The 13,817-nt window shown below is 38.3% G+C and overlaps 1 protein-coding gene across 1 annotated transcript in view; it reads left to right on the forward strand.

Moving 5' to 3' along the window:
• LOC113179327 (serotransferrin-like) overlaps positions 1 to 11,822 on the forward strand; it is a 49,327-nt gene extending 37,505 nt beyond the window's left edge. The window contains 4 exon segments of the mRNA XM_026383893.2: positions 1,886 to 1,968; positions 5,416 to 5,552; positions 7,180 to 7,234; positions 10,747 to 11,822. Of these exon segments, the coding sequence (XP_026239678.2) occupies positions 1,886 to 1,968; positions 5,416 to 5,552; positions 7,180 to 7,234; positions 10,747 to 10,960 (489 nt within the window). The 3' untranslated portion in view covers positions 10,961 to 11,822.
• The last annotated feature ends 1,995 nt before the right edge of the window (positions 11,823 to 13,817 follow it).

The following is a 13,817-nucleotide window of genomic DNA, read 5'->3' on the forward strand; positions in this document are numbered from 1 at the left end:
TGAAAAGTATATATGAGCACTTTCAAAAATACCCATAAAGAATCATGAGAAAGACTTTTCTAGAATGTAAATAGTGACAAGCAAGCCAGTTATGATACTTAATGAGTTTTAGTGAGTGAGTGGAATGAGGACTAAGTGACTGACTGGAAGAGTAGAAGGACAGTAGGATAGTGACTTAGAATTGTGATCTTAGGGCTCTTTTCCCTTTTCCCTTGTGCCACTTCCCCTTTGTGGTGCCTCTAGGGTTAAACACTGTAGGCAAAGGTACAGGGACTCCATTTAAATATCTAGAGATATTTTTGTTTATTTGAATGATGGCAATTTTTCTGACCAAAACCTTTTTAAATTTCCAAAGATTTGGATTTTGAAATTTCAGGTTTAGGAGATCATTAATTTTTAGGGTCCTGTACTGAATTTTTTAAAGTGGGCTATTTGAGGGTGTGTTAGACCTGTATCTCTCAGTGCAGTAGCTACTGACCCTGCGTGACTGTACAGCACTGAAATTTGACCAGTCCAAATAGAGGGGTCATATAAGTGTCAAGTACTTACCAAACTTTGAAGAACCAGTGTGAAAAAAGAAATGTAAGCTATCATTAATAATGTCTTGGTTCATTAGTACATATTAATAATATTTTTGATATACTGGATTATATAACTTATTATAACAAATTTTACTTTTTAAATATTTACTAGAAAATTTAAGATTACATGTGGCTTATTATATTTTTGTTGAGAATATAGAACATTCCTCCCTTTTTTCACAAACACTGCTCCCATTCCCTTAAGTTTAGATTTAGTTTTCTCTAGGTAGTAATGTACCTAGTCATGAATCTTCTGAATTGCTAATGCTGTGTGGTTCAGTGCTATTTTTTAAATGGAGCAGTAGGTCCTAATCTGGGTTCACTAGACTCTTACCAATATTTTGAAAAGGCTAGTAAGTATTTTTATTTGTCTTTCTGAAAGATCATAATGAATCCAGCTGGAATTATGTCAGATCTGTACATGATACTGATTCCCTTCTATTGAACTGTGATCATGGTTGGAGGTAAACATGCGAGAAATGATTGATGAGTCTGATACTTGTACTAAAGCCAACTCTTAAGAGTTTTGTCACTGAGCACAGACACATCTACATTGATCATAAGGTCAAGGATGAAGTCCTGGAATGGTGAATACGATTTAGTATTAGTGCATAATGTGCTTGGTCAATAGGGGTTCAAAAATTGGCAAAAAATTTGACAGATTTGAAACAAATAAATCTTATCTGGTAAGCACATATTTAAGAATTAAGGGGTGGAAACTATGAAAGTATGCTTTGTTATAATGATTAAGGATCCCAGTAATGGCAACATGTGCTATAAATTCTAAGTTCTTTTTTGCATTATAAGCTTGTGAATATTTATTACAGTTGTTAACATGTTTTTGCTTTTATTCACACTGGTATCTCCTAAACCTCAGGTAGACCACACATTCCTGACTCTCTCGGTCAGGTTTCTTAAGAAACCTAAGAACATTTATCAAAATTGTTACTTTATATGTAATTTTACATCATGCTTAATGTTAGACCGGGAACCACATCTTTGTTCACTATTATATCCCCAGAACTTTGACCAGTGTTTTATTTTTGTAGGGGGAGGTTGGTGTGGGGATTCAACCCAGGGCTTCATGCATGCTAAGTAAGCAGTCTGCCAATGAACTACATTCCCCAACCCTGGGCTGGTGTTTTATTTGAAAATGTTCCATGAAAATTTGTTTGATTTATTAGAGTAACACTTGTTGTATTAATTAATTAACTAGACTCCAGTATTATGCCTTTAATTTGATCCTGATGTGCACATGGATCTGGATGGAAACATTAATCCAATATTATTGCTGCTATCCTCAGGGCAACAGCTTGACCTTGATTGACCTCCCTGGACATGAGAGCTTAAGGCTTCAGTTCTTGGAGCGGTTTAAGTCTTCAGCCAGGTAAGTAGAAAGAAATGAAGTGGGCTTGTTGAAGTTGGTACTGTGTATCCAGTCTGCACATGTGGGACTGGTGTTTTGCTCTGATGGGATTCTGGAGGCAGCACACTATCCTGCAGTAGAAAGAACATGGAGCTTGGAGTGAGCCACTTCTGGGTTGCAAGCCCACCTTTGCTAGGATTGTGAAGATTGTATGGGATAATGCTTAAGGAAGTGTTCCCTCATTATTATTAAAATATACTCTGAAGATGAATTCAGTGACATAATACAGGATTATTAATATTTAGGAAAAAATTTTAAAGCTGTTGGGTCCCAGAAATTATTAAACTCCAACATTATGTGTAACTTTATTTCAAGAACAATATTTTCATAATTCTTTCAGTGTCTGCCCTCATGTTATTAACCCTTAAATTCTTTACTAAAATTCTTATGCTGCTTTTGCAAGTGTTCTCTTCATGTGTACATCTAACATTGATAAGAACTGGAGAGGGAAATTAGTCTGACATATTTCAATGATTTGAAGACATTTTAATGTCTCTGAATTTCAAAGGCATCTTACAGTTGCAATTATCCCAGGTGTGATAGTTTAACTGGCAGTATTTTCTCCTCTTAGTGGTTCCTGAAATGTTTCTTTGAATTGATGGCATCTTAGGTTTGAGGAATGAATTAGTTGGTTCTTTCCTTTTTATTGAACACATGTGGACTTAGATTTTGAAATTGTTTCCTTACCCACAAGATGGTGATGATGAGCAGTTTGTTTCAGAAGAGAATGTGATTTTTTTTAATTCTTCAGACAATTTAGACAGATCTAGAATTGGGTATTAATTTACCACTGAATTTTTTTTTTTTATGTTGTCAGTTATAAATATTTTATAATTTGCAGTATAATTACTCTGTGACTCAAGTATTTTAGGTAAATAGAACAAACATGGGGTAGTGGTGCACACCTGTCATCTCAACTGAGGCAGGAGGATCGCAAGTTCAAAGCCAAACTCAGCAACTCAGAGAAGCCCCAAGCAAGTCAGTGAGACCCCATCACAAAATAAAAATAAAAAAGGGCTGGAGATATGGCTTAGTGGTTAAGTGCTCCTGGATTCAGTCCCCAGGAAAAAAGAAAAAGAAGATAAAACTGAGTTCAAAGAAATCTTAATCATAATAAATGCATATTAAAGATTATTATGTGACTTTTATTACAAGTCAAATTTCCTTAATTTCTATTTTTCCCCTTTACTTGTGAAATATGTTATTTCTACTCTTTGTGGTTCTCCACTTGCCCCCCCCTTCCTTTTTAATATTTATTTTTTAGTTTTAGGTGAACACAATATCTGTATTTTACATTTATGTGGTGCTGAGGATCAAACCCAGTGCCTCATGCATGCTAGGTGAGCCACAACACCAGCCCCTTGTCCCTCCTTTTAAACATTGCACAACGTCTCATAAAATCAATAATACTAGTTCCTTTTTCCTAAAGCTCAAATGCTTTAACTCTGTTCTTCCTCATATCATTCTTTTTCACCTCCAATGATTGCTGATTTTTGCCCTTATATTCAATGATTACTGAGACATACCTGGATTCTTATGATTTCTTTTGCCAAATTCTGGCATTCTGCTCTTTCCTTTTAGGATCTGTTTTTCCTCAGTGTATGTTTTAGAAATATTTCCAGAGAGTGAGTGAGTAGTAAAATTTCTCATCTTTTGTTCATTTGAAGCTATCTTTATTGGGTACTAGAATGGTGATTTTAGCTGAGTATAAAGTCCTGGGTGGTAGTTGTTTCCATGGTGACATGGAAGGCATGACTGCTGACTTCTGTGTCTGCTGCTGCAGTCTCATTGTTATTTTTCTAGGAAATCTGTCTGGTCTGCCTTCTGTCAAGGGGTGGATTAGCTTTGTCATGTTTGGAATTTAAATGTGCTGTTTCAGACCAGATATTCATATCTGTCTTTAGTTCTTAGAAATTCTCATAATCTCTTCAGGCTAGTGCTGTTTCTCCATTCTCAGTTCTCACATCTTGTAACTCAGTTGACACAATTGAACCTTAGTATTTCTGCCCTTCTTGTTTCTTCTAAATTTTTCTACTTTGCATATTGTGTGATACTCTCATATTTGTTTTCTAGTTTACTGCATTTTGTTTTAGCTAAGAATAATCTCTCTTTAACTTTTTCATTGGGTTTTTAATTTCATTTACTGTGTATGGTCTTTACATTTTTCCCCCCAAATCGCCTGTTTCTTCTTCTTATGATTCCTAGTATTGTGCACTTAAATAATTTAACCATGTGTTTTGTAGATTGCTTCATTATCTCTAATTTGGAGGTGCTTGTTTTTCTCTGGCATGACTATTTATTTTCTTCTGTGGTTTGTAATATTTGATCCAGAACCCTTCAAGGGGATGCATTATTGTTGTTGTGATTGATATACTTTAGTATATGAAAGCCTCATTCGAGAAGGAGTACATATTTCTATCTGTTGGGACCAGAGAGGTTTAGAATATGGCCCAGTTTTTATGTAAATCTTTCTACTTAGGAATCTTGTACCTGGGGAGAGTGTAAATTCACACTCCATACCTGGAGGCCTGGTTTTTCAATTTCTTTTGGAATTATTTTCCAACCCTGGGCCTCTAGTAGACTGCTTTTAAGTTGTAGGCTTCGTGCAGCAGGTTTGGTTCCAGCTCCCCAGTGCATGTCAGCCATTGCATGTCTCCTGCCCCACTGGGCATTTAGACCATTGTCCCTAAAGCCCATTGTCTATAGTTTCCCTGGGCTGCTGTGCTTTAACTCTGATATAGCTTTGTTTGTGGCACATGAAGATTCTCACTGCTGCTGCCTTAAGTCAGGCCCTCCCTGGTTATGCTCTTCTAGTTCAGTTGCCTTCTACGATTTCTGTCATTTAGGTACCAGTAGTCTGTGCAAGACAGAAAAACGTAAACTTCATAGGTTGATGTGTCACACCCTTTGCTCTGTGACCTGGTCGTGTGTCGTTCTCCATCTCCTTATGTACCAGCTTGCCTTGACTTCTTTAATGTATGTGTTTCCCTTGTTTGTGCCTTCAATATACTATGTTCTGGACATTTTATCTAGTTAAAATTCAGCTCAACTACTCCATTCTCCTTGACTTTGACCTTGTCTTATTGAAATGATCACCTCTTTGTTCCAGTTACACCATGGGCATAGTTCTCTCCTGGCATTTATCATAGAGTTCTGCATGATTTCTTGGTCTCTGAGGGTGGACATCATTCCTCAGTCTCTGCTCAGCTTCAGGCATTGACCCACAGTATCATTTAGTACTAGTTTATGTTAAATGAAGATTAGTGTCATGTGATTAACTCTACACAGACCTGCATATGTTTCTCTAGTGTGTGATTCACTAATCTGAAGAAATTAAGGCTAGAATTTTCAGGATCATGGTGCACTGCTGCAGACTCATGTGTGAGTTTTTCTTTTTTTTCCCTGTAGGGCTGTTGTGTTTGTTGTGGACAGCGCAGCATTCCAGCGAGAGGTGAAGGATGTGGCCGAGTTTCTGTATCAAGTCCTCATTGATAGTATGAGTCTGAAGAACACGCCATCATTCTTGATAGCCTGCAACAAGCAAGGTGCCATTGTGTTTTCTACCATAATAATTGAGATTTTTCTGAGATCACTACTAAGAATTAGTTCAGTTGTCCACAGTTATCATTATTGAGGTTTGGAGACAGTTGTTGTGAACTACAAGTGGAAGGATTTTTTTTTTTTTAAATTTTTAAAATTTGGGTTTTTTTAGTTATACATGACAGTAGAGTGTATTTTGACAAACATACATGGAGTATAATTTTCAATTCTTATGGTTGTACATGATGTAGAGTTACACGGGTTGTGTATTCATATATGAACATAGGAAAGTTATATCTGATTCATTCTACTGTCTTTCCCATTCCCCTCCCCCCATCGTGAGTCAGCATCCGAATGTCAAGAGAACATTCAGCCTTTGGATTTTGGGGGATTGGCTTATTTTACTTAGCATGATAGCCCCTGATTCTATCCATTTGCTGGGAATGCCATAATTTCATTCTTTATGGCTAAGTAATATTCCATTGTGTATATATACCACATTTTCTTTATCCATTCATCTGTTGATGGGTACCTAGGTTGGTTTCATAGCTTAACTATTGTGAATTGAGCTGCTGTGAACATTGATGTGGCCATGTCATTACAGTATGCTAATTTTAAGTCCTTTGGGTATAAACTGAGGAGTGGGATAACTGGGTCAAATGGTGATTGCGTTTCAGGTTTTCTGAGGTTAAAACTTAAAATTTATTTCTACTCCCATCTTTTCACTCATTTTCTTACCAGGCTTTCCTAAGGGTCCACAACAGAGGAATTGTTACCTTTTTTTGGGGATATAGGTTTTTTTTTTTTTTAAGATTATAAATTATTTTACTTTACCAAATTAAGTTTGTCAGATTTTGATGTGTCATGTCAGTTGCACTATTTTGGAGGGAGAGGTTGGAGTCTCTCCTTCCAAATAAGTTTATCATTCAGCAAATTTTATCAATGGGAGTGTACAAGATTTTCCTTTAAACTGGTAACCATTAAAAACCATTAAAAGCCCAGTTAAACTGCCCTTCAGTTCTGTTACCAATAAAATAAGATAAACTAGTTGTCCTTTCACTGATCTATTTCTTAAAGTTCTGTGAAGAACTTAAAGCATTTCTCAGAAGTGGTTAGATTATGATACTTTAACGAGAGATGTGTTTGTTAGCATCATTACCTGACTTCTTTTGATTTCTCTTACTTAGCATGTAGAGGGCAGTTAATGTTTATTTGGGGTTTGTGGCCACACCAAGCATCCCTGTAGTGTGAAGGATGCTTTCACATCATTAGTATCAGCTGAAAGCATGCTGAGTTTATTTTTAAGTGACAAGTAGGGTTTTGTCTATTGGAGTGAAAGTTCTTGGTTGAGTCAGAGAACTAGTAAGGTGTTTTTTTTTTTTTTATGTTAAACTGACTGGACTCATACGTATTGAATTGAAAGGTCTGTAAGGTATGGAAAACTTAAGTCCATGTTAGGGTCATCAACATAACATGTTTGTAAGCATTACTTTGGGAAATCCATATGTGCAAATCTAATGTTTACTTTGATAGAGAAAGAATTAGTGATAAAAGCTCTTTTTGAAAAGGAGTGAGGAGAAACTTGCTGGTTTACATTCTGGTTTAATTTACAACAGTGTTTTTACTTTACAGATATTGCAATGGCAAAATCAGCAAAATTAATTCAGCAACAGCTTGAGAAAGAACTGTAAGTGTGAATAAAGCCTGTTGGTTAAACACATTCACATATAGGCTTAAAACAGCATGTTCATATATTTTTTGTCTGGTTATCAGTGATGATCACAATTATTGTCTGAATATTAGTGTGAGATATACTTACTAAATAATTTTTAGAATCACCAAAGGAATTGTTAAAAGCATTAATGGGATATTTTTAATTTTTTTTTTAATTTTAAAATTTTGTTCTTTTTAGCTGTACATGACAGTAGAATGTATTTTGGCTTTTTCAATTTCATGTAGAGAAGATTTATTGAAACCATTTGCTCAATTTGTTTTACCACCGATACTGACTCATAATTGATATGAAAGATCTTAGAAACTAAAAAATTGTACACACCAGTTGAGATCAGTGTTATTTCAGAAAGTGGAAGTGTTTGTTCACCACACAGTAATGCATGTAAAACTGTGTTTAAAGGTGCATGTAAAAAAATAATAAGATAAAAACAGACAAAAACCAAGGATCAGGAAAAAAGAAGGAAAACAGTTTTAAAGCCACTGGAAATTATTGTTGACAGAATGAGGAATATAAAAATCAAGGGTAGCATTTTGTAGCTTCTTGTATTGTTTTCATGCTACTTGACAATATTATTTACCCTGCTTAAAAGCTACATGCACCATTTGATGCTTGTTAAATGAATAAAGAAGTAGATCATGATGGGGAAAAATGTTCTCAAAGTTGGATTTATACAATTTATACAGTTTTTCCTCATCAGATCAGGCGTACTCAGAATTTAGTCAGCTTCAGGAGTGGCAGACTCCTGCCCAGGGCCTGCAAGCTGAGTAGTTTGACATTTTTAAAGGGCAGTTTAAAAAAAGAAAAATACAGGAGAGACCAAATAAGGCTCACAAAGCCCCAAATGTTTAATTTCTGGCTCTTGCTGGCCTGACCTGTGCTGCTCTCTGTGGATCCTACCCTTCTGAAAGTGTGTGTCTGTCTCAGTGCTCTCTCTCTTGAAGCCATAAACAGTACTTTCCTTAGGCTAGGGACATGGGAACAGTTAGATAATTTGGTTTCTAAGATTGTGTTGCATTTGTGGGGAATCATTTTGGGAGAACAAAAGCTATTATAATATTATTTGTGTTTCAGGGTTCTTTTTGCCCCCCCCCCCCACTTTTTTTTTTGACAGTGCAGTCCCAAGTTTACCCATATTTAAAACAGGTTTTTCTTTGGTTATTTGCTTTTTACAGTAGGGTTAGAGGAAAACAGTACAGAACTAAACACTCTGTTATAAACAGTGAAGTAAAATGTTAAAAAGTCGTAAAGGTTAACATTAGTTAAATTAGAAACCTAATTTTAATTTAATTTTTTATTTTTGAGAATTAGGCCCTATCAGTTTTGAAGGAATTTAAAGTTTTGAATTACAAGGGTTATTTTTTATAACCCTGTGGCAAAAGCTGGTTACACATAATGTTTTGCTCTTTTTTTCTTAAAAATTGTTATAACATATTATACATATAAGAGTATATAAGGTGCATATATTAAATTTGAAGATTATAAGATGGATACTATGTACTCACCACTAAGCCTAAAAGGCCTAGCTGGCTGTGTGTTCCTCCCCAAAAGCTTTCCCTCAGAAGGTAAATGATATCCTAAGTTTTTTTGTAGCAGTTTTTTTACATTTTTTATTGTTTCTTTTTTGGGTTATATATAACAGTAGGATTCATGTTGACATAATTTAAAAAGCATGGGATATAATTTGCTCAAATTCAGTCCTCAGTATTTCTCCTGTCCCCCGTCTCCCTGTTCCTTTTTCTCTGCTCTACTGATCTGTGTGCTATTTACTTTTAGATCTTTTTTTCTTTTTGGTTAGTGTCTTGTGGATATAGATGATATGAGATTCACTGAGGTGTATTCCTGTATGAACATAGGAAAGTTAGGTTAGATTGATTCCTCTCTTTTTCTCTTATCCGACTCTTTTCCTTCCCCCTTAGTTCCATTCATTTAGCCTGTTGGTCTTCCTCCTTTTTTGACAGACTCCCTTCCTTCTTTTTTCCCTTTCCCATTCTTTCTCTTTTTCCTTCCTATTTTGGACTAATTTCCACATATCAGAAAAAATATTTGACCTTTGGCTTTCTGAATGTGGTTTGTTTCACTTAGCATTATGGTGTCCAGTTCCATGCATTTATCAGCAAATGCCATGATTTCATTCTTCTTTATGGCTGAGTCATACTCCATTGTGTATATGTACCACATTTCTTTATCCATTCATCTGTTGAAGGTTGGACAGAGCTTGGGTATTGTTAATTGTGCTGCTAAACATTGATGTGGCTGCGTCACTAGAATATGCTGATTTTAGATCTTTTGTATATATACTGAGGCGTGGGATAGCTGGGTCATCTGGTAATTCCATTCTTACTAGTTTTTTGAGAAATCTCCATACTGCTTTCCAGAGTGGTTGCACTAATTTGCAGTTCCACCAGCAAAGTATGAGTGTACCTTTTCCCCACATCCCTTGCCAACACTTATTATTATTTGAATTCTTGATAATTGCCATTCTGACTGGAGTGAGATGAAATCTTAATGTAGTTTTGTTTTGCATTTTCCTGATTGCTAGAGATGTTAAACACTTTTTCATGTATTTGTTGGCCAACTGTAATTTCTTCTTTTGACCAGTGTATGTTTAGTCTTTCCCATTTATTTAATTGGGGTTTTCTTTCTTTCTTTTTTTTTTTTTTTTAGAGTTAAGTTTTTTGAGTTCTTTATATGCCCTGAGGAGCAGGTGGCAGAGATTCTCTCCCATTCTGTAGGATGTCTCTTCATGTTCTTAATAATTTATCTGTTTTTTGAACTATTTTTATTCTGTTTTTGTTCTTAAACAACGTATTATTTAGTTTTGCCTTTGGTCTTCATTAACTTTTAAGCAACCTTATAGAACCAAGAAATGTTTTCCCTTGTAGGAAAGTTAGTTGGTCTGGCAAGCATTCCTCTGCTTCTGGGAGCAGAAAGGGAGGAGTTAGCAAATGTATTTCTCATGCACTGTTTTGTCTGGGCCAGCAGGTGGCAGTAAGGTGACTTAGTGGAGAAGGTTTTTGCAAATGAAGAGATCGGAGAGCAGTTAATTTTGTCAAATTAGATATAAGAGTCTAGAGTTTGTGGATTTATAAGTTCCATATCCAAATAGACCCAAGGTAAAATAAATACCCTGTCTACCCGTGCTTAGCTTTCATAAATTAAGTTTTTGTAACACTTATAGCATGAATTTTAAACTATAATTTAAAATGGCATCAGGAGATTCTAACAGAAGAGGGCCTTGGCTGAGAGAAAGTTGCTATGACCTGGGTCCACTACTGACCTGGTGTCACCTAGGTGAGAAATTGGAGCTCCATCTTGCAAATGCAAAGGATTGTTTAGTAACCTGAATAGCATAATTTACAGGTTCATGATTATTCTAGTCTTAAATGAGTGCTGACATATTTAGAAGTGTGATTTAATTGCTGTGTAAAGTTTTGTTGCTGACTTGTTTTCTTCTCCTCCTACAGCAACACCTTACGAGTTACGCGTTCTGCTGCCCCCAGCACACTGGATAATTCCAGCACCGTCCCTGTTCAGCTGGGAAAGAAAGGCAAAGAGTTTGAATTCTCACAGTTGCCCCTCAAAGTGGAGTTCCTTGAGTGCAGTGCCAAGGGCGGAAGAGGAGACACTGGCTCTGCTGACATCCAGGACTTGGAGAAATGGCTGGCAAAAATCGCCTGAGCGTATATCTGAAGCACAGCCATGGTTGTCTGCGGGTGACTGGCAGTTTTGGAGAAAGGGTAGTCTGGCGTTGATAAAGAAGGGGCACAAGATGTGGTTAGAAAAATTTCTTTATTTTGGAAACAAATTATTGTTGGCACCAGCTTAGATTTTTTTGTTTAAATTTAGTTCTCCCGTATTTCTCCCGTTCAAAGGAGTCACCTCTGTTTGGCTCATCTTCCTTCTGTTAAGGTGTGTGTAACTTCCCTTTAGTGTGTTCTTGATTTAGGATTGAGGTCTATGTGACATCACAGTTCACATAGAGAGGACATTATCATGAGACTCTGATTATCTGAAAACTCTTATCCTCTGCCTCTATGCTTTGGTTCCTTTTTGTTGGAAACAGACCTGCCTATGTATGAAACTAGCTGATTTCCAGTCACTTCTGACATTCATGGACTGCGCACTGTCTAGTCCTCTGTGAGTTCCCAGCTTTGCAGATGCAGTTGTGGTCGTTGCCCCACATGAAGACTGCAAGGCTGAGTGGGCAGTGGGTATGTTCTCTGTCAGCTCAGTGACTTGTCATGCTCCACAGCATTTTGGTTTTAAAATCTCATCAGTTTTTCCCAGAGGATGGAGTCATAGATGCCAAATCTCTAAATGCCAAGGGTCTCACGTGTTCTAGTGGTCATACTAGAGATTACAGGAAGACTTAAACACTGCTCTGCTTTCTCGATGGCCGAGGGTTCCTGGGCTTTGTTCATGTGCTGCTCAGGTTATTCCTGTTTTGTACTCTTAGCTAGAATGCTGTGGAACAAATACAAGTGAAAAGTTTTCTGTAGATTTTTGAAGTGCATATTCGTTCATGCTTTAAAAAAAGATTGCCTTTTCAAAGTGATGTTTTTGTGTTTTGATGTTTAAGTGTCTTCTTAAACATTTGGGTTTTTATTGCTTTTTTAAGTGAGTAATACATTCCTTGATAAATAAACCAACCTGTCCAGCTCAAAGTGAAACAGTGACAACAGATGGAAGCATGTGTGGGGTTCAGGCCTAACTCCAAGTTACCTGAGCCCAGTGATCGCAGGGTACACAGGTGCCAACTCTCCTGTCCTTACCTCACATGGACAGGGTCTTACTAAGCTGCCTAGGCAGGCCTTCAACTTGTGGTCCTTCTGCTTCAGCCTCCTGAATAGTTGGAATATGCAGGCATGGCACCACATCCAGCTGGGAAGGGCTTGGGTGGAAGGCCAGAGCGTTCTGTACTCAGGTGGTATCCTCTGAAGCCATCCAACCAAAGCAGGCCCTTTTTTTTTTTTCATAAGATGGGAGGCAGATGTGACCAGAGTAGAAAGTACTGTCAGGTTACAGGGACAGACTGACTGTAAGGCTCGGAACACCTTAGGAACTGGAGGTGTCCGAGCCGCCTTGTATGTGGGCACTTGATGCAGGTGCCCTCCTGTGCCCAGCTGAGGGAAAGCTGCAAGGAGGGCAGTTGCTGTGAGCAAGCCCTGGGCACTCCATTGGTAAACAGGCCCGCTTCTGGAGTGAATCTTCAGTGGTTATGGAGCACACCCACAGACTAGAGGGGTCTTGCCACTGGCTGCAGTTCTTTATTCAGGGTCTTCATTCAAGCCAGGCCTTGGAGGCTTCTCTTCCACCATTACTGTGGGCCCTAGCTCCTGATCAACAAAAGCTAGAGCACCCCTGGGGTGCCACTTCTTCTCAGTGCCTATATGGTCTGCCAAGAGTGATGCACTTGGCTAGGTTCTGTTGACTTGAACATTGTTTGAGCTTTCTAAAAATATCTGAGTGTAGCATATGGTGACCTCTCTGAGCATCCCTGGATGCCATGCTGTGCACTCAGGCAGGACATTCACCACAGCTCTGTCATCACATTCATGTTGAGGGAATCCCAGCAGAGCTTCCTAAGCATGGCAAAGGCAGGGACAGCTGGGCAGCTGTGAGTGGCAATGCCATACCCAGGGAGAGCACTCACTCCCTTTGCTGTGTGAAGTCACGTTGCCCTGAATGCCATCACCCTGGGAGGACTGCTTGTCATGGAATAGCTTTCCTCTGGCCCACGCAAGCCTCATTGGTGGTCAGCCTCTGCCCCTTGACCTCCCTGCACTGTTCTACCTCACACTTCAAAACTGGAAACCAGAAAAAGGAAGGCTTAGTGGGGAGGCACATCTATTCTAATGAGAGATGGCTTCCTTGAGAGATTGGACAATGTACCAGAACCTTTAGAACCTTTAAAGGGAAAGGCTCTGGTGAAGCTGGACTTGAAGAGATTTCCAGCATTCTCAGGCTATAGCGATTCTGTGCCTCATTTTTGCTTTTAATTCTTTGGAATTGGTCCCAGAACTAAATGGGTTTTTAGGGCACTTTTTTGTCTGGAGATGACAGACTTGAGGGGCCTTGCAGGATTGTTGCCTGGCTGGTGTAGGGTGAGTTAGGAATGCTATTTAGCAGGTTGAATCATCACCCTTAAGTTCTTGTCTCTGAGTGGTTCTCTGGAAGTCAGGGTAGGAGCTCCATTCCCTACACCCCCCCCCCCCAATAACCCTAACCCAGGCAGTTAGAGAGCTGAATGATGAAAAAAGTCACACCTGAGTCTCGGCTCTGCCTGGAACTTCCCTTTCCATCTGCCTTTAGGCAGACAAGATTGTGGGATTGCATGGATGTAGTCTTCCCAGTGTCCCACCCTACCCCTTCAGAGTTGGCGTAAAGCCCAGGTGAGCAGGAGAAAGACACCAGGACAGAAGAGGGGTTTGGGGAGCGTGCAGTTGAGGATCTGTTTTTGAACCCTCCCCCCATGTGTAACTGCCCCCCCTTAGAAACATTAGACAAGAGGTTTGTGTTGAGAATTAGGACAGTT

This window comes from Urocitellus parryii, chromosome 2 (genome assembly GCF_045843805.1).
Source record: "Urocitellus parryii isolate mUroPar1 chromosome 2, mUroPar1.hap1, whole genome shotgun sequence".
Classification (NCBI taxonomy): domain Eukaryota; kingdom Metazoa; phylum Chordata; class Mammalia; order Rodentia; family Sciuridae; genus Urocitellus; species Urocitellus parryii.